General features: G+C 38.7%; 1 protein-coding gene across 3 annotated transcripts in view; it reads left to right on the top strand.

Moving 5' to 3' along the window:
- TRIO (trio Rho guanine nucleotide exchange factor) overlaps window positions 1-20034 on the top strand; it is a 251839-nt gene that overhangs the window by 146473 nt on the left and 85332 nt on the right. For all 3 annotated transcript variants that reach the window (XM_042806835.1, XM_042806836.1, XM_042806838.1), the window contains exons 17-28: window positions 712-903; window positions 2123-2272; window positions 3769-3883; window positions 8731-8846; window positions 12121-12243; window positions 14053-14247; window positions 14359-14474; window positions 15030-15096; window positions 15874-15983; window positions 17054-17123; window positions 17662-17751; window positions 19671-19763. In XM_042806835.1, coding sequence (XP_042662769.1) covers window positions 712-903; window positions 2123-2272; window positions 3769-3883; window positions 8731-8846; window positions 12121-12243; window positions 14053-14247; window positions 14359-14474; window positions 15030-15096; window positions 15874-15983; window positions 17054-17123; window positions 17662-17751; window positions 19671-19763 — 1437 coding nt within the window. The remainder of the gene's footprint in view (window positions 1-711; window positions 904-2122; window positions 2273-3768; window positions 3884-8730; window positions 8847-12120; window positions 12244-14052; window positions 14248-14358; window positions 14475-15029; window positions 15097-15873; window positions 15984-17053; window positions 17124-17661; window positions 17752-19670; window positions 19764-20034) is intronic.

The following is a 20034-nucleotide window of genomic DNA, read 5'->3' as shown; positions in this document are numbered from 1 at the left end:
TTTTTATGCTTCCCTACAGTTTGCACTACATGTACCTTCATTTTGAGAGCTTCGATAACTTAAATATAAAAATCATGAGATCTCTAGGTGTTTGACAATTTAAGAATCAATTGCCAAGAAGCTTAAATTCTGTTTTCTGTGTCATTCTGTACTTGGATATAATAGTACTTCCCATAGTTAGGGGTTCCAAGATAGTAGGCAAGTATATGTTTAACAGAGAACTAAAAATTTGCTTAGAAGGAATGGAGTGTTGTCTTTTGTATTGGCCTGCACTCCTGCTCCTTCATTTGGTCACTACTGATGTGCAAAAGTCTGCAGTAAAGCTGTGAGGACAGGATCAGCCAAAACATGATGCGTCCTCTCCATCTTCTTTTTTACTCACCATGAAGGGAAAGGAAATCAAGCTGAAATTCATAATTATAACAAAGTGTACTGCAACATAGATATGCCATGTGTGGCTTAATGTTAGACAGTGGCTTACTTACAAACTGCTAGTCATTGTTGATTTGATGATAAGCCTGTACAGGATTTATTTCCTTTCTATTTGCATAGCGAAGTCATGCAGTGACTAATATTAGACAGTTATTTTTAGCTGATGGGTGTTTATGCACATGCATAGAAGTATCATTGACACAGTGGAAATATGAGCCTTTGAGGTCTTCAAGAAAATGAGGTGCTCCACTGAAATCTGAAATTTTCACCTCTCGTCAGAAAACGCATCAAAGTGCCCTGCAGGTTCAGCAGAAGGCAGAGGCAATGCTGCAGGCTAATCACTACGATATGGATATGATTCGGGAGTGTGCAGAGAAGGTCGCTTCCCATTGGCAACAACTGATGCTGAAGATGGAGGACCGTCTCAAGCTTGTCAATGCCTCTGTTGCCTTCTATAAAACTTCAGAACAGGTACAGAAATGCTACGTGATCCGTGTCTGCCTTGGTTAATTCTTCAGTGTGGCATAAAACAGCATTACCTAAAATAAATGATTGACTAGGTTTGGTTCTGTTTACTAACTTGATAACAAGTGCAGCTATACAAAAAATGCCAAAAGCCAGTCTTCTTAGCAGCTGCCTTAGAAAGATAAACAACGTGTTGCAGCCTCTCAATTTATAAAGCGGTCTTGTAAGACAAAGGGGTTTTTTTTTAACCAGAGCCTGTAGTGACAGGACAAGGGGAAATGGTTTTAAACTGAAAGAGGGTAGATTTAGATGGGATGTAAGGAAGAAATTTTTCATGATGAGGGTGGTGAGACACTGGAGCAGGTCACTCAGAGAAGCTGTGGACACCCCGTCCCTGGAAGTACTCAAGGTCAGGTTGGACGAGGCTTTGAGCAACTTGATTTGGTAAAAGATGTTCCTGGCCATGGCAAGGGGGTTGGACTACAGGTAATATTTAAAGGTCCCTTCCAACCCAAACCACTCGATGATAAATGAATAGGAGACAAATTGTACTAACTGCTAGGAGACTGTAGTGTAATTGGTCTGGCTACACTTGCGTCAATTAGCAAACTTCGAAGAAGATACATAACCAAAGTGCAGTGATTATTAATGAAGACAGAAATCTTCATCTGTCTCTTCTAGCACTCTCCCCTTTAGTAGTCCTCAGAATCTTAATTTTAGTTGAGAAACGTCTTGCAAAACATTTTCAAGATGAAAAACACTATACAAGAGCTTAGTTGGATTTCTGCTTGTTTTAAGAAGTTTTGCTTAAACCATGAACAGTTACACAGAGGTTTTAATGGAAGTACTTGAAATGGCTAATTCTATTTTTTTGTGTGTGTGTCAGAGAAAAATCAGCTTCATTCTGCTTTTCTGCAGAACAGTTAGGGGGAAGGTTGGCAAGGCTCCTCTCTCTGCAATCATATCTTAAGCCCATCCTGAAGGACGTAGTCACAGAGGTAGAGAAAGATGAGCAACTTGGGGAATAGTCTTCTGAGCAATTCCACGTAAGCAGGCCAATGCTTGCAAACCTACAGCCAAAGTTTGTTGCATTCTCTTAAAACTCAGTCAAAACATCTCAGAAAGTAAAGTATTTGTAAGAGGTAGATTGGTTTTCAATTTTCTTTGCTTGAATTTTGAATTTTTTCTGACTGAATTATATTAGAGTTGGACTTTTTCCTGATAGGTGTGCAGTGTGCTGGAAAGCCTGGAGCAAGAATATAAGCGAGAAGAAGACTGGTGTGGGGGAGCAGACAAACTGGGTCCCAACTCTGAAACCGATCATGTTACTCCCATGATAAGCAAACACCTGGAGCAGAAGGAGGCATTCCTAAAGGTAATGTTTGCCATTTTTTTGCAGTCTTCTGTGTCTTGGAAAGCATACAGTCAAACGCTTGCTCTTACAGTGCTGAAATGTACATGGAAAGTAACAGTGCCCATTCAAAAGCTACAGCTATGTCCCAAACTGCAAAGATGTGGGAGGTGGCACATTAACTGCTTCTAACAGTGATTATGAAAATACTACTAAGTGCATAAAATTGTAACCAGTTTTATAAATTTATTTCCTGTTGCACTTCAGTAGATGTCAGGTCTCCCACTGTGACTGAAGAGGAACTGGGAATCACTGCTTTGAGCAACTGTCATTCTAAAAAATGCTTAAAGGCTGCAGCTTTGGAAGAGAAGTGACAGTCATGTAGTGCCATTGCTGCCTGTGCATCAGAGCAGCTCTCACATGTACTTGGACTACAGTAGAGTACAGATGGAGGAAATTGATAGACAAGCGTCTGGGAATAGTTGGGTTTGTGTAATAGTCTGCAGATAAATGAAAGGTTTTCATTCCAACTAATGTCCTGGTGAAGAAGGTTGTTGATCATACTGAATAAATGTGTAATGGATGCTTGGAAAGCAGTGCAACTAACCCTATAACCAAAGGCTTTTTCCAGCATCACATTGAAAGACTACTAAGAGTATAAAACTCATTTTTATTAAAAGCTTTTTTGTTCTCAGTGCACAGATGAGAAAATTAAAAATCATATTACATAGCTCTAAGTATACTGTCAAATAGATCTTTCTGCAACTGGCATGTGAGTTACCAATCTTTGTTTTAAAACAATATGATAAATGACTTAGTGTCTTTGTTACTGGATCAAACCATGCTACCTTTATCTAACTTTTTAAAGTAGCATTTCATGTTCTGCTTATTAAAAATAAGGCAGCCAGCCCATATGTAGTACTTGGTGTACATTAAGATGAGGAAAGCAGGTGAGCTGAGTGTTGACAATTCAGTGACAAGGACTGAAAGCTCTCAAGGCCTTGCCTGTATCTTAAGGGCATGTATTAATATTCTAGCACTTTTGGTTTCACTTCAGCGAAGCATTTACTTTTTGTTTAAAGTACTGGTGGATGTTTTGAAATATCCAGGTGAGTATATAAGCATGTGCACTCTGTTTACACAGTAAATAACTTCAAGTGGCACATGGCACATACAGAAAACAAACTTCTCAATTAGCTCTGAGTCATGCTGAAAGCTCTAGAGCAGGTAATTGCTTTTCAGGATCTTCAGATAAAAAGGAATAGCATTTTATTTGGGGTTTGTTTTGTTTGTTTGTTTGTTTTTTTTCCCCTGCCAGGTAAGTAAGGATTAACTGCTATTTGTTGGGAAAACTGTTTTAATGGTTGGGTTGGCTTGCTGTAGAAGGATTTAACAATCAACACTTTCTAAAATTGGGAAAGGGTGGTAAATGCACAAAAGGGGGATGAGTAAGGTCCTTCATCTTTTTCTGGATGTATATTTGTATATCTTCAAATCAAGTAATACTGCTGACTCTCTAGGCTTGCACACTGGCTCGGAGGAATGCTGATGTCTTCCTGAAATACCTGCACAGGAACAGTGTAAACATGCCAGGGATGGTGACACACATCAAAGCACCTGAACAACAAGTTAAAAGTAAGAGGTTTCTTGTTCTTTTTTTTTTCTCCAAAGAGTGTGATCATCATGTTGTGTGGTGTGTGTGATGATGGGGGAGTGAAGCCTGTCCAAGTGGAAAGGGTCCTGTCAGGCTTAACAGGAAATAATTAGGCTTGCTCACACACTTTGAAGGAGCTGCCAGTCGTCAAATTCTCTTATACCTAAATGAGGTTGCTTTGAATTTATCTCCTGCTTACACTTCTTTCAGTCTGAGACTCAAATGTGCTGCTTTTGCTGAGAAAATGAGATAGTCAACTTCCACAAGATAATGTTTGGTCTGAAGCCAAATGGGAGCTGATCACTGTGAGCTTACTCAGTGTGTTAGTGTGGTGCATTCTGCAAGCTCCTTGGGAGTGCCAGGGTGATACGAGATAATTCCTTGAATGATGCCCTCGGGCACTTCATATAGTTGAATCAATATGAAGGGACTTCATGAAGTGTAGGATAACTGACATCATGTTTAAATTAGATGTGTAGATAGGTAGTGAGGCTGAGGTGAGGCAGGAAAGAACTATTACATGGGGCCTGGCTTTTGGTAGGATTAATTCAAGTAATGCAGCTTTAAGGTGTAACATGCACTGTGAGGAATAGAGTAGGGAGGGAAATCTATAGGCCCTTCAGGGACAAAAGCACAGAAATTACGAGGATATGCATAACTGATCGGTGAGGTAGGCAGAACAGAGATCAGAGAGATTCAGAAATAACTATTTCATTTTACTGATTTATTTACCACTCATATTGTGCTCAATGTTATTTTGAAGCTGTGGCTGTACACTCAGGCCATGCTACAGACTCAAAGCCAGAGAAGTTTGGTTATCTAATTAACTGCTGTTTGCAGCTACCCAAAGGGGAGTTATGCAGAGGATAGAGCCAAACTCAGAGGAGCACAGTAATAGGACCAGAGGAAAAAGCTGCAGAAAGGAAAATTCTGAATGGCTATAAGGAGGAAGTATTACAGCAAGAGTGAGAAAGCACTGAGTAGAGCAGGTAGCCCAGAGAGGTAGTAGAATCTCTGCCCTTGGGAACTGTTTTAAAACTCAGTTGAACAAGCCCCTGAAAAACTTTTAAGTTAGTCCTGCTTCAAGGAGGAGATTGGAACAGATGGCCTCCAGAGGTCACTTCCACTCCAAATTGCTTGATGACTCTATTAGAAAATGACATGCTCGCTGCTTCAATCTACTACAAGGGAAAACCAGCTTGTGTTAAACCTACCCATGTATTTGACAGTACTCAAATTGAAAATCTTCCTGTGTAGAATTTTTGTGTTGGAAAGATAATAGGGTACTGGCCATAATTTTTGCTCTAAGGAAATAATTGGGTTGTGGCAGTTGAAACTTTGAGCATGTGGAACTAAGATATAGGATTGTTTTTCTTCTGTCCCCAAGGCATCAGTGTTTATAGAACTGTACACGACAAAACCTCAACACAAATTCGGGCAGTATCAATAACTGAAGAAGTGTTGCTGACATTTGTCACTTAGCTCCTCTCTTAGTAATAGACAAAGAAAACAAAGCAGAGGCAAGAAGGAAGTTGTAGCGATCACACTTGCTGAGTGTAAGAAAAAAATGTTAGGGCTTTTAAACTTTTTAAAAACTCAGTGTTGAAATCGGTGTAGGAACAGCCATTCTGAGAAAGGTAAGGTAAGTGTTCAGGTAAGGAGAGAGTAGAAAGGTCTTGGCTAATGTCCTTAAGAATAATCATGTCAGAACTGCAGTGCTATGCATGTTCTGTGTCCATTTAAAGTTGTGGATGAATGATACATGTTTAAAAAGCAACAAAATAAGCAACAAAAATCACCAAGCAGGAAAAAAAGAAGCTACGTGCTCTGACACCTTTTCCCCCATAAGCCATGTAATATATGCTTCCGAGAATTAAACATGATTTAAGATACAACTAGCAAGGACTTCTTCCTTTTAGGTCTCAATGGTGGTAGCTGACCAAATGATTTAAAAGTTCACTCTGATCTTCCTGTTCAAATACGCCTGTGAGAAAAAGAATTCTCATCTCTTTTCTAAATAGATAGAGGAAAAAAATATGAGTGTTTATTTGATTTTGATGAAATAGAGTTTACAGATGTTCTGCTGGACCATTACACACTCATACTCCGGTGTATGCTTGAAACAGTGTGTCAGACTGTCATCAGTATATATATATATATAAACTAAAACTTCAAAAACTTGAGTTGACCCTTGAGTTTCTGCAGAACTGTTGAACATTTTTCAAAAACCTCATCATTCAGTGTCACAGCTGATCCTTATTCCCAGCTGCACCTTACAGTATCTAGAAAAGCAATATCTTAATCTGGGAAGAGATAAGCGAAACACATGTTTTATGGGAAACGGAATTCATAATGAAACTGAACTCTGAGAGGTGTCCCTTCGTGCAAGTGTAAATAATTTCCTTGACCTGCAGTTAAGAGTATCCAAATACTGTATCAGACACCATGCCAAAGCTGAATTTTAGGAAGGAGTTGTGGCCTGAAACTGTGCTGTGGCAGGTGGATTCAGTCAGTGACAACTGTTGGAAGCTCAGAAAAGGAGCATCTTCATCTTTGTTTCTGCTGCTGATTTTTGTGTGCTGCTTTGTTACCTCTGTCTCTACTGCACGGGCTGTGACTGAACGTGGTGCAGGAACTTGCCTAGTGGTGCTTGTATTTTTAGATACGTTGGTAGAGAGTGCATGATACATAGAGACAGTGGAAAGCTCTCTGAGCCAGGAGAATAAGCTGAAAGCTTAGGAAACAATCCTAACGAATATCGGAATCAAAGAAAATAACAACAGGAACTGTAGTTCACAAGGCTTGAGCTAGACCTGCTCATCCAAAACTAGTATTAAATGTTGGTGCTCTATAACTTCCTTCGAGTATTTTATAGCGTACTTTTTCTTTTCCTTGTCAGTCCAGGAGAATAATGGCAGTAACGCTGACAGCGCCCAGCCAAATATCTCTCACTGGCTTGCCATCTGTGTCATGTCCTGACAGAACAAATGCTGTTCCAATTAGCTAAATTCACCTTGCTTGCTCTTTGTCAGAACTACTTCGCTTGCATCGCTGTCGAGATGTCTCATTTCATATAGCGTGTCCACTTGGGTCTGTTGCATTGTATAATGATAATTGTATCCCACCTTGCCCCCCGAAATCTGGCATATACTCTGAGCAAGCATTTTGGAGGTGGTGTAAGGCAGAAATAAAACTGAGAAAGCAGGTGAGACTCACGGCAGATCAGCTCAAGTCTTGGCTAAAGGACAGATCAATTGAGGCATATTTGAGGGTGGCCTGCCCAGCAGGAAGAACGCCTTGGCCACAGTGACCACATTCCAACCGAAAGCAAATCCTGGGTGATCTCAGTGCTCTGTGGCAAGTGGGAATACGGTGCTTCCAAGCAGGAGGATATTTGCAGTGATGCGGACAGGCTTTCGTAATTCCCAAGGAGACTGTGACAAGTCGTTGCAATTGATTCCAGATCAGTGAGAGAGAGAGAGAGGTGCTCTTCCTTTCAGTTTCCCTTTATTTGAACTTCTCTGTCAAACTGTTTCTTGGAGTTGTTACCTTTTGGGATGTAAGGCATGGTGGACGTGCACAGTGGGGCAGAGGAATGCAGAGACCTTAAGAGCCCTAGCACCTGATAGCCTCCTTTCATAATTATGGAAAATAGCCAGCTGTGGGTATAAGTAGAAAAGCAAATAAAGTGTTATGGTGAAGAATGAGCCTTTTCTGTGCTCTCTTCTGCTTCTGGTAGACCTCCCCTTGGGTTCTGTGCACTTCCAACAGAATTACCTGGCAGGGACATTAGCTGTCCTCGTTTCCGTGGATTTCAGCTCACTTGTCTGGGTTTGCAGTAGCTACAGAGTCTGGTAGAGCTGCTGCTCTGGAAGAAGCAGTGGGTAAAGTTGCTTCACAAGAAACTGCTAGGATTTATTTGTTTGAAGAAGAAAACCAATAAACGTTAAAGAATCAGAGTTCAGATAAGATCTTCTGCACATTGTAAGCAGAAGGTCTTTACTATCCGGGATAGGTTTATAAGCCAGACAGGTGGAATTGGAGGTTAATGGTAGGATTTGGATGTGACTTCTTAATGGCAGACAGTTTCTGATACTCGGGAATAGAGTCACAAATTGTGAAGTTAATTATTTGGTTGCCTGGAAAGTCTCTCAAGGCTCAATGAACACTCATATTTGAACAAGTCAACTTACTCAATTATACTGCTGTTGGGTTTGATTTTTTGTTTGTTTGTTTTAAGGGGAATTGCAAACTTAGTAATTGCATATTTTTTTATTACTTGGGTTTCTGTACATTTACTATCTACTTATGCTGCATTTGTTCTTGTAGTCACCTAAGGTTATGTATTAAATGTATTTAATATGTATTAAATTATTAAAACATTTTATAGGAGACTGGTATATTCAGAAAAGTTGGGGTTTTTTTTAATTATAATTTAGTCTGACATGTTAAGCACATTGTGATTACTCATACATGCTTGTTCTTTCTGAAGAAACCCCTTTAAGAACTGTCTTTTATCAGACTACATTTTCAATTCTCTTATAAGCAGTGGCAGTCCCCGTATTGAAAATATTTGAGAGAAAAAAAGGTGTTATTAGTAAGTTTTAATTGCATCTCTAGTTTCTTTGACCAAGCAACATTTCTGTAAATAATAATGATAAAGGAACGCTCTGTTTTATGAATTTCAGGAAAAAGAGCGAAACAAAAAGCAACAGAAAGAGTAAGCGTATTGTAAATTCTGCAACAGAAAGTATTTTGTTCTGCTGATTTTAATGTCATAGTTCAAATTTGGTTGTTATAACCTCTGACGCTATTTTAATTTCTTCAGATATCTTGAATGAACTCTTCCAGAGGGAGAACCGTGTGCTGCATTATTGGACCATGCGTAAAAGACGTCTTGATCAATGCCAACAGTACGTGGTGTTTGAAAGAAGTGCCAAACAGGTGAGGGGCTTATATAAAAATTTTCTTCAGTGTGATTGAGGTTTGACATACACTGACTCATCCCACAATAACAAATTTGCCATTGACTTCAGTGTTTCAAATGGCTGAAAAATCAATGATGAAAATAGAAAGAAAGTGAAAATATTTGCTTTTCCTTTAATACAGAACAACTAAATCCATTGAGGGAGAGTGTCTTTACTGCTGTAACTTAAAGATAGTGTTTTGCTCCTGACAGCTTAATCTAGTACTGGTGAATCTCATTTCTGCAAGGTTGTGTTTGACAAATTGTTATGCTAGTTAACTTTTACACACAGACCTGATTTGACCACAGAAATAACAGGCAGCAACATTTTTCTCAGATGTTGGGGGAAAAAAAAAAAAAATCATCTAATTAAGTTGATTTGTAGTTGTCCAAAATCGACAAGTTGGATAACTCATTAAACAACAATAACTGAATTACTTTGTTTTAACAGTTCTGTGTGTACTTGGTTCCATGGTTTCTTACATGGTAGATCCACCTCTTTGTATTTCATTGAATTTATTGGTCTGGAAAGAATTATTAAGTAACTACCACACACACACACACACACACACAAATCTCCTTCACTAATCAAAACATGAGCCATAAAAATAAGTAGGGGGTTCCAAGGCAGAATTAGTAACTGGAATGATCTGAAATGGTTTTATTACTTTTTTTTTTTTTTTTTTAAACTGGACATAGGACAAAGAAAGGAAGCTATCTGTTCCTGTTCTGCAGTAAAGGACACAACGCCCATAGTGTGAAATATAGTTAGACTTTAAAGGACTCAAAACCATAATTTTTTATTTCTTTCTGACAGCCGGTGTAGACAGAGGCTTAAATATTAGTGGCTTGTGTAGATCTTGAAACATTTTTAAAGCCTGTCTTTCATGCTTTCACAAAGACAGTAATGCAAGATAAATCTTGGAGTGAAGTTTAAGATTAATACCTCTTTAACACAACACCACCACCCCTTCCCTGCCTCCCACTCCACTTTTGAATAACCTCAGCTCGAACCTCTGCCAAGCACATGACCTGTTTGCTTTTGTGTAGAGATTACTGACTAACAGTCAAACACTAGAGATAAAGATTTGTCAGCATTTTCATTGTAAAGCCCATTTTTCAGCAATCACCAGTTCAGTCATTGCAAAACAAACCAAACTGTATAGGGACTTCACACTGATTACCCAAAAAATGGAAATGTGGCTGTTTGCATTTAGATTTTTGTTTGGTAGTTGGAAGAACCCAATTCTTGAGCTTTCGGAACTTGATGCCTTGCAATGGGAGCAGGTGTGATAGTAGTTTGTGAGGACAGTGGTAGACTCTCAAATAGTTCTAGAGTTAAGGGCTCGCTTTAATCACCAAATTGATTTCTCCAGTTCTTGTATGGTGATACATGTCTCCAACATACAATCCTGATCCTCACGTTAAATGAGAACTGATCTAAACTGTAGGAATTAACGCTGAGGTGAACTTTCTGTCAAAAAAGACAGAAGAGAGCTGTCAAAAAGTTATGAAAGGGGAACATTTGGGGAGGGGAAGTTTTTTTTCGTTTATCATTCATTCCAGCATTGTACAATAAACCCATCAAAAAAAGGCGAAGGTTAAAAAGTATCAAAATAAATGTTGTTTGTAGTATCAGCAACAGCCATGCTGCTTGTCCATAAGTCTTCACTCGTAAAGATTGACATTAGAATAATAAGAATAACAGAATGGTAAGGAGTATCATGCAGGTAGTTGGTTGAAATGTCCCTTTTCTTCACAGTAGTCCAAGAGTTACTGGTTTGTTTCCATCAGCGCACTTAAAAAGTACGGGCCCATCTGACCAGGTTTGCAAGTGTATGACTAGGTAAATGGCACCCTAGCATTCACATTCAGTGTTGAATTTTAAAGGCTTTCTACTCACTTCAGTTTTGGTACCAAGAGGCTAAAGCATCCTAAGTGGAAGGAAGAGAATCACAGTTGTTCAGCCACAGCCTTGATGAGATTAAATTGTTGGTGGAATTGTAATACAGACATATGCCTTTTCTGATTCAGTGTAAGGTTACGCCTTCGAAAAATACTCTGTACTGTCCACCAAGATAAAACTCTTCCTTTTCTTGATAATGTGGATAGATAAAAGGGTAAAGTGAAAGTATCAGAGAGAAAATGAAGAACGAGGACCCACTAGCGATCTGCTACTATTGGGGTATTAAATTTTTGTCTAGTGCCATATGCATTTACTGAAGACACAAAGACCCACATGCATTTAGTAACAAGACAGTTCTAAGCTGGCTGTACTAAACTCTTTGAAGATCTGATACTGGCTTTGTCAGAACCAAGATGTTTCATGGTCATGTGCCTCTGCATACTGCTGTAATAGCCTGTATTTAGAACCACAAAACAACTTGATAATTAATGTCAGTCCTCAGCTACATTTTTTTATTTTTACTTACATGCGACAGATTGAGAGAAATGTTTTTTTTTCTGGTAGCCAGCGAGCAGGATTCCTCACAACCACTGAGCTATGCTTAAAAAGGCAGCAAATATTAATGTGGGTAGAGCATAGATAATAACATAGATCTGCATGGTTCATAATAGTGAGAAAGTAAGGTGCCAGGATGTGGAAGGGAAAAAATTTTAGTTTGCAGTTATTAGTTCTTGACTTATACTACCTATTCATACATTAATTGGTTTAACTGATACATCTCGCCGTTCCTCCTCTGCTGTAGGTTTAGTTTCTAGGATTACATGTAACTACAGACCGTGCTTTGTGAGGCTGGAATACATGTCAACTAAAGAGTGAAATGATAGTTAAATCTTAAGTGCTTGGGAAATTTAGCCTACACATTTGGCAGACTTATGTACATCTTTACGAGTTGGAAAATGAGCATATTTCTGACTACAGCTGTCATGTGTTGCACCAAAAAAGTGGGTTTTGTTCAGTCGGGGAGTATACTAACAAAACTGTAGACATAGTTAGAACCTTTTAATAGTAGACTACTATAGTCCTGTAGTAGTGTACTTCCCTGAAGTATTCAGATTCATTTGTCAGTTGTTTAATTCTTTAGGCATTGCTTCATAGACTAAGTGAATTATTTCAGTGTTACAAACTGTTTGATATTCTAGAGATATTAGATGAGTGCCACAAGTGACACAGAGTAAAATTTACCTGTGGCCAACCTGTGTTTGTGAAATACTGATTACACGTGGTTTCTGTTGGCAAAAATATGTTGCCTTCTCTCTTCATTTTCCTTCCATTATTGCTTTATTTAGGCTCTGGAATGGATTCATGACAATGGAGAGTTTTATTTATCCACACATACTTCCACTGGTTCCAGTATCCAGCACACTCAAGAGCTGTTAAAAGAACACGAAGAATTTCAGATCACAGCAAAGGTAAAATGAATAAAATTATGTAAGATTTTTAAAACACGAAACAACCCAAATTCCCACCAACCCCCACTCCACACTCCCCCAAAAAACCTGAGGATGTGTCCCTCAAGATTGGTGGCAGTGGCTTTCTCTCTGTACTTCTGCTGGGAACAGAATAACCCAAAAGATAATCAGAAGATAATCACTGTTACTGGAGCTCCATCAGCCATATATGCTGCTGATTTCTCACCACAGAATCATAGTAAGATACCTTAAAACTGTTTTTCAAAAACCTACAAACATCACAGGGCCTTTGATTTCCACTTTTATATCCTCATGTCTATGGATTACTGCATGTTCATTTAGGATATAAAATACAATAACACATATTATTATTCAGCTAATAATTAGAAGATGGTAGAAAAATTAAAGCTTTACTTGTTAGAGATGCAGATGTCAGTTGTGAGGCTTACAAATTTTCACATGTGAAAGACAGGCAACTAGTGCCTGACTGAGGTGCCTGAGCTTACATAGCCTTGTCTGTGTTTTGTTTTGTCACCCGTTCAAAGTGTCACCTGTTTCCACCTCTTGGCTCTGCAGTCTTCACAGAGAAATAACAGAGCCCAAGAAAGTAAGCAAGTGTTCATCTGTCTGAAGAACCACCTCAGAACAGACCTAGACTTGGAGATGGAGTTTGTCATGGGACATGTGGGAAGGGAGAAAAGAGAGTCCAGAAAAAAAAAAAAAAACAGAGAGATTGCTTCTGCTTTTCAAACCTGGATTTTATTCCTTCTGATTTTTGCTCCAGCCTATGTTCTGCTGGATCCCTTCCAGCCTGCAGAGCACCACTGCCCCCCCTGCTTCCTCCATCAGTCAGCAGATGACGTGGGTGCCCCTTTTGAAAGGATGTTGTTGGTGCCACTCCCTTGGCGTTTTGCTACCTGTTGGGAGGATGTGTTAGCCCTTGCTAATTCCATAGTGAAAAGAAATGCTCGGGTGAGGGACCGTTAGGAAAGACAAAGAATAATTAAAAAAAAGGACAAACAGTGTTGTTTTTCCAACTGGCATAAAAGAGTCGCGATTTTATTGACTGTTTTCCTCAACTCCCTATTACCAAGGGCCCTGACAGTACGCTCTGACATGGTATCAGAGAGAGTGAGGTGGAGGTATAAACTCATCCATTGTGGATGATTTATGATTTACGTGGAAGAAACTGTGTAGTCTTAGGCAGCTCTTTAATTGGGAAAAGCGTGTAGTTACGGATTTGCTGGTGGCTACTCATTCTCTTAGTTTCTCTCAAACAACTGAGTGACAACAAAACATAATACGGAAGAGATCTAAAGAATATAGTCTTAATCTGTTGAAGTGTAAAGCATCTAACAAGATTTGTCTCCATCTCAGCACTTCGGTGAAGTCTAAAGGAGGTAGATCCTTGAGACTATGGGCCAGGTCCACTATTATGTCAGTGGTAATGAACAAAATGCTCTCTTTGGCATCAAAACTGTCTGTGTTGATGCAAGGAGAATACCCATGCTTTGAAATGCTTGCCCAGCAGAATTTAATCTCTGGGTTAGATATAGAGCACATTTTTGGAAAAAAAAACAAACAACCTTCTTCTAGTCATATAATAATAAAAAACAAGGAGACCTGTATTCATCTTGTGTTATTTTTATTAAGAAAAAGGTATCTGTTTAAAGGAGTTCTGGGAAGAGAGAGGAGGAAGCTAGCTCCTTTGATAGCTTCTCCAACTGCACTTAGAAGCAGGTTAAGCAAAATGACCCCCTTCATGACAGGTAGAGCTAGTAACTGTTCGATATTTTCCTGTTTTCATAGCAAACCAAAGAGAGGGTGAAGTTGTTGATACAGCTGGCTGATGGCTTTTGTGAAAAAGGGCATGCTCATGCAACAGAGATTAAAAAATGTGTCACAGCAGTGGATAAGAGGTACAGAGACTTCTCCCTGCGCATGGAGAAATACAGGACCTCTTTAGAGAAAGCTCTGGGCATTTCCTCTGATTCCAATAAATCGGTAAGAGAAATCTGAGTGTGGTGACAGACAAAAAAGCTTTGCTTGCATTTGATTTAGCTATTGTTTTCTCCTGTCTCCTTCCTTAATCAATTCTTCCTTTCTTTAATAAAGAGCAAAAGCTTGCAGCTGGATATAATCCCAGCCAGTGTCCCTGGGTCAGAGGTGAAACTGCGTGATGCTGCTCATGAGCTTAATGAAGAGAAACGAAAATCTGCCCGCAGGAAAGAGTAATAAATTTATTTATTTTTAATCAATGAGAATGCATAAATCAATTCTGATAATGAAGCAACTGTCATGGCTTGTCTGGAAGCTTTAGAAATTGGGTAAATGGTAAAAAGAAAGTGATATTACTCACAAGCTCCTACTGTCTCTTATTCACGTGCTTGTTCTCACAGATAATTTTAGCATGTAATAATCTTAAACTTTCCAAACTATGTTCGGCTTCTTTTAACATGCTTTTTTTTTGTTTTTAGAAGTAATGTGAAATAAATGTGTAAGGGAAGGAGGGAAGCCAACAGTTAAATGACTGTAGCAAGTCAAAAGCATTTGAGAAAAAAATTCCTTCTCCTTCCCCATTTCTTTTTTTACTGGTTAGTGATGGAGGGTTGTTACCTCTTATGTTTCCTTCATCTATTGTCTCTCTTCACGTTTCAGCTCTCAGGTTTTTATTGCAGCAGTGGAAAAAGTAAAAGCTGATGAGGAAAAAAATGTATTCTGGTTATTATGCATTCATAATGATCTAACAGACTGAGATTTGATTATTCTTTCTGTTGTCACCTAAGGTTCATTATGGCTGAGCTAATTCAGACAGAAAAGGCTTACGTAAGAGACCTCCGGGAATGCATGGATGTAAGTTTTCATTTTTTTCACTAACCTTTGAAGACAGGATTCAATCCATTGCTTTCTGTTTCTTTCTGGGTTTAATAGCTGAGCATGATTAGTTAGCAGTCATAAGATCAAATTAAGTATCTTTTCTGCTATTAAGAAGAAACTTAGAATGATGTCTGATAACAGCCACTTCAGAATCCATCCTGTATGTTTTGCTTTTGTCAGTACTGAGTTTCAGCATTTGCTCCTTTTCCAATTCATAAACATGTGGGGTTTTTTGTTTTAGAGAGGGAAGGGAAAAAGGAGGGGTTTACTTTATTTGCTTTGCTAGCAATAGAGAAGAGCTTGTGTTAATTCTCTTATTATCTGTATCACATGTTCTGCTACTAGCTGACTTTTTGAATAGCAATTCAGAGAGATTCCATGGAAAAGTGCCCAATAATTGTTATGCTGAAGTAAGTAATGTTCAGTGTTATCTATTGCACAAAGCATGAACTTTTAGACTGCAAACATGACCTTGATAAGGAATATCCTTGAAGCATTAGAGGTTTTCAGGAACACGATGCATTTTAAATGATGAAGTGTCAAGGACTATGTTAAATTGTCGGTTTTAGAACTTGGATTTTACTGTCAAAATCACAATGTATATTTGACACAGCAGGCACTGTCACGATTGGAGTTGATGATGCTGAGTGATCTTTCCCCAGTTTCTCTCCAGGAGTGCATGCTTACAGATACCTGGGTGCTTCTTTTCAGAGTTTATAATGAATTTTCATGCATCTTTTTTGTTCTGGGCAGACGTATCTATGGGAAATGACAAGCGGAGTCGAGGAGATCCCACCTGGTATTGTAAACAAAGAACACATTATCTTTGGAAACATGCAGGAAATCTATGAGTTCCACAATAAGTGAGTGACTTATCTTCCATTTCCATATTACTGCTAAATCCACATGATGACCTGAGGGATTTCCTAATGAAAATATTGTGCGTATGAATAATGGATGCTTTACCATAAAAAAAAAAAAAAAAAAATCTGAAGGGTTTTTTCTTGCGTTGCTAAACTGTTTCAGTTGTTGCTTTTTGCAGCCAGGTAGGTACACCATTAAAAACTGTCTTCTTCAGTCTCGAACTTCTTTCAGCTTTTAAGAAATTATTTGGATACGTTAAAATTTTGCCATAGGTTTTCCAGTTGTTGTAAAGAGATGGAAACCACTGAACTCGATAAAATACAGATGTAGCACAAACATCGGTTTAAGACTGTGTCATTCCTTCAGAACCTTCATTCCCGATTTCCAAATGCAGCTGCTAGTGGGAATGGTTGGGGCTCCCCGCTCTTTCTTGGCTCTTCGAAGCTTCTGTGGAGATGCCCCACTGTTGTTACATTTACTTAAGTATGGAACGTGAAAAAAGGCTTGTCCACTACATTTCTTCTGAGTGGAATGGTTCCTATGCAGATCTGTGTACGGAAGTCTTGCTCTGAATCTTCCCTCTTTGTTAATTCATTGCTGTTTGGGTTATAATTCTTCTAAGTAATAAAAAATATCTAACATACTCCAGAACCCAATTCTGCGTTCATTTTTATACTTTGTGGTATCTTGAGCACGCAAAAAGCAAGTCACCTCCTTTTTCTCTTGAGAAGAAGGCTAAACTTTTCTTGAAACTGAAACAGGAGGAAACCTTCTTGATGGAGAACAACAGCAGTAACTAAATTTTTGGGTACTCCTATGTGTTAGCTGCATGTCTGCTGGATCAATTTCTGATCTTCACATCAGAATTTGTACTGAATTACATTTTGTATTAGTTCTGTTATTGCACATTTTTATCCATTCCTATTATCTTTGTCTCTAACTCATGCAGTTGGTATGAATTACAGAAAGTTTTGTAACTGCCTTTATTCACAGACAGTAGATCAATATCAACTGCTTTAATGAAAATGTTTCATGTGCCTTGTGCTATTTGTTTCTTTTCTACCCATAGTATATTCCTCAAGGAGCTGGAAAAATATGAACAGTTACCAGAAGATGTTGGACACTGCTTCGTTACTTGGGTAATGAAGTCAGATATATGTTTAGAAGTAACAAGGGAGATAGGAAGCATGAAGGGATGGATTCTTGCTCTCAGGTCCCTTTTTAATTTGTAAAATTTGTAGAGGTACCTCTTCCTTCAAATTTGAGTAAAAAATGTATGTTTCTTTAACTGGGGTAAAAAAGTAGTAAAGCATTGCTCTCGGATACAAATGCTTAGCTGCTCTTGAAGTTTATGCGAGTAGTCTAAACCTGCATTCAGGTTTGGTTTGATATCTTGGTCTTAGCTACAAATCATCTACTTTTGCATACATTGCTATTGTTTTCATTCTTACTTGTCTGATGTATTTTCTTATGCTGCCGTTTTGCATGGGAAAATAATTCTGTATATTTTCTCAGTTTCTTGAGAGAGAAAATGTGCTCTGTGTATTTTCTTGGTGATTCTGTATATTTTCTCAATTTCTTGAGAGAGAAGATACGCTTTCTGATAACTGTGTAAAAGCTTCAAGACAGAAATTTTGCTCTCTGATAACCTCTGTAAATTTGCATTTTGTTCTGCAGGCAGACAAATTCCAAATGTACGTTACTTACTGTAAAAATAAGCCAGATTCTACCCAGCTGATATTAGAACACGCAGGAGCATACTTTGATGTAAGTACTGTGTCTCTGTCTTAAACGTACGCTCTGGCAGTTTGAATCATGTACTTGCAGTTACGCTGAGTGCCTAGTTTCTTAAAAAAATGCAAATTTCCTGATACTAACGCTGCAATTTAGCGTCAGCTTAAGAAAATCAATCCTGTATCTCACATGGTTAACTTACATCGCTCAGCTTGTCTCATAAAGCTGTCAAATCAAATATAAAAAGTTGCTGTCACGTACTAAAACAGTTCAGAACTGGAAGCAGGTCCTGGTAACAGCAACCGAGACGTGAATCTTCAGCTTTCCCAAGCCCATTCTTCAAATCTTAGAGTTCTGATATGCTTAGTTTGCATTGCATGCAATCAATATGGAAATCTTCGTTAGATTTTTGGGAGCACCTTTAAGCTGGGATTGTATGTGGTGGTAATCCAGTTGACTGCCATTGTGCAGAGCTGCTAAACCAACCACCTTGCTTATTCAGTCCCAAGGTTACTTGGTCTACATGTAATATTCTGCTTATGAAAGGACCAAAATGTAGCGGCTGGTAGAGGTTTTAGGGAGGAATTCTGGCCACACTGCATGAGTTTTGCTTGAACGTGTATTTACAGGTGAATCGATTAGAGTACTCAACTCCTTTTTGTTTCCTTCTCCACTGTGCTGAGGCACTAGCTGTGCAGTGACACCACAGATATTTTTAGAGTTGTTTGTAGAAGGAAGGGTGTAATAAAAAACAAGCAAAAAAATCTCTGAAGGTCTTGGTGTTCGCTTCAAAAGCCTATCACTGAGGAGGTGGGGATTCTAAATATCTTAAGGTAAAGCCTTCCTGTGAAGCCTCTGTTAAGTTTTCAGTGATTGAAGAAGAGCAGGTAAATTACAGGAAATCGGGCGGATACGACCAAAAAAAAAAATCAAAGAAAAATTTATTAAGTACTATTTTAAAAAATAACAAAGAGCTCTGATAAAACTGTATTAGAAATAAGTTCTTCCACCACATCCAAAGGAGCACCCTTTGATCCCTCTGTTTTACCGGTGTATCAGGAGCTCTCCATCCCCAATCCACCTCAAGTGGATTAGAAGCATGAAGACCTAAACCTGTGCACAGGTAACTTCAGGAACTTCCATTGATGCCACCACTGGACCATGTGAAAATGTCATGTGTCTCCCGTCTCGGGAATTTCTGATACTGGGATCATGGTTGGAAAGCACAGAGCTTGCTGTTTGAAATCGGGTGGTTAAAATATATCCGGGACTTTGATAAATGGCAAACACTGGCCATGAAGTTCCAGTACTTGAAACCTGTATTTATCCCATCAAACTATCATCTAATTTTATTTTTCTCCTTTAGCTTTGTGGAGGACATTCTCTTTTTTTTTTTTGTTTGTCAGCAGCTGTTTTTCTTAAGTGTTTGGTAACCTCATTCCTTCAGTTAGAAAATGTTACTTCGTGCTCCCTCTTGTGGGGAATTTGCTTTCTGGGACCATTAACACCCGAGCGAGCCGGTGGTGCCAAGAAACCTCCACCTCAGCCTTCCTGTGATACTCCTGGCTCTTCCCCAGAACAATGAAATTGTGGTTTTGTTTTTGTTTTTCTTTTCTCTTTTTGAGAGTAACAAAAGAAATACAGATTTTAATGTTTCAAAAAGGCATTGCTACCTGTTGGGTATCCCTAAGCGTTGCTGTTTGTATTTAGGTCTGTTGAAACACTTCACAGGTGCCCTTAGAGGTAATAATCTTTTGTTTGTACAAAGTGAGCAGGCGGGTGCACAACATGACTATTTGCTGTGGCTGGAATGTCTTGTGATCCTGTCTTTTTTTATTTCTCCTTGCTGAAATCAAATTTGCAGTTACTGTATATTATTGCATAGCCCTCAAAGCAGCCTGTATCTGAATGGTGGTGCTCACCGTCCTCAAATGTTTGCTTTTTGCATGTAGGAGATACAACAACGACATGGACTAGCCAACTCTATCTCCTCTTACCTTATCAAACCTGTCCAAAGGATAACAAAATACCAGCTTCTTTTAAAGGTCAGTATTAATTTAAAGTTCTTCATCTGATTCAGCTGTTCGTAAAAAAGCAAAGCTCTTGCTGAAGTCAGGAGAGCCGTTTTACTCTGCGTTCTTAGACTAAAGCATTCTGGGCAGCCTGAAATATTGCTGCAATATTTTTTAGGAGACCACTGAAAATGAAAGAAGGCATAAATAGGCAGCTTTTTGTCCAGATTCCTGTAAATCAAAAAAGATGCCCCTCTACTGATGTTTACTTAGAAAATATAATTTACATTTCCAGAGTAAAAAA

Source organism: Tyto alba, unplaced genomic scaffold (genome assembly GCF_018691265.1).
Source record: "Tyto alba isolate M040663 unplaced genomic scaffold, T.alba_DEE_v4.0 Super-Scaffold_48, whole genome shotgun sequence".
NCBI lineage: Eukaryota > Metazoa > Chordata > Aves > Strigiformes > Tytonidae > Tyto > Tyto alba.
This window is presented reverse-complemented; position numbering and strand designations above follow the sequence as displayed.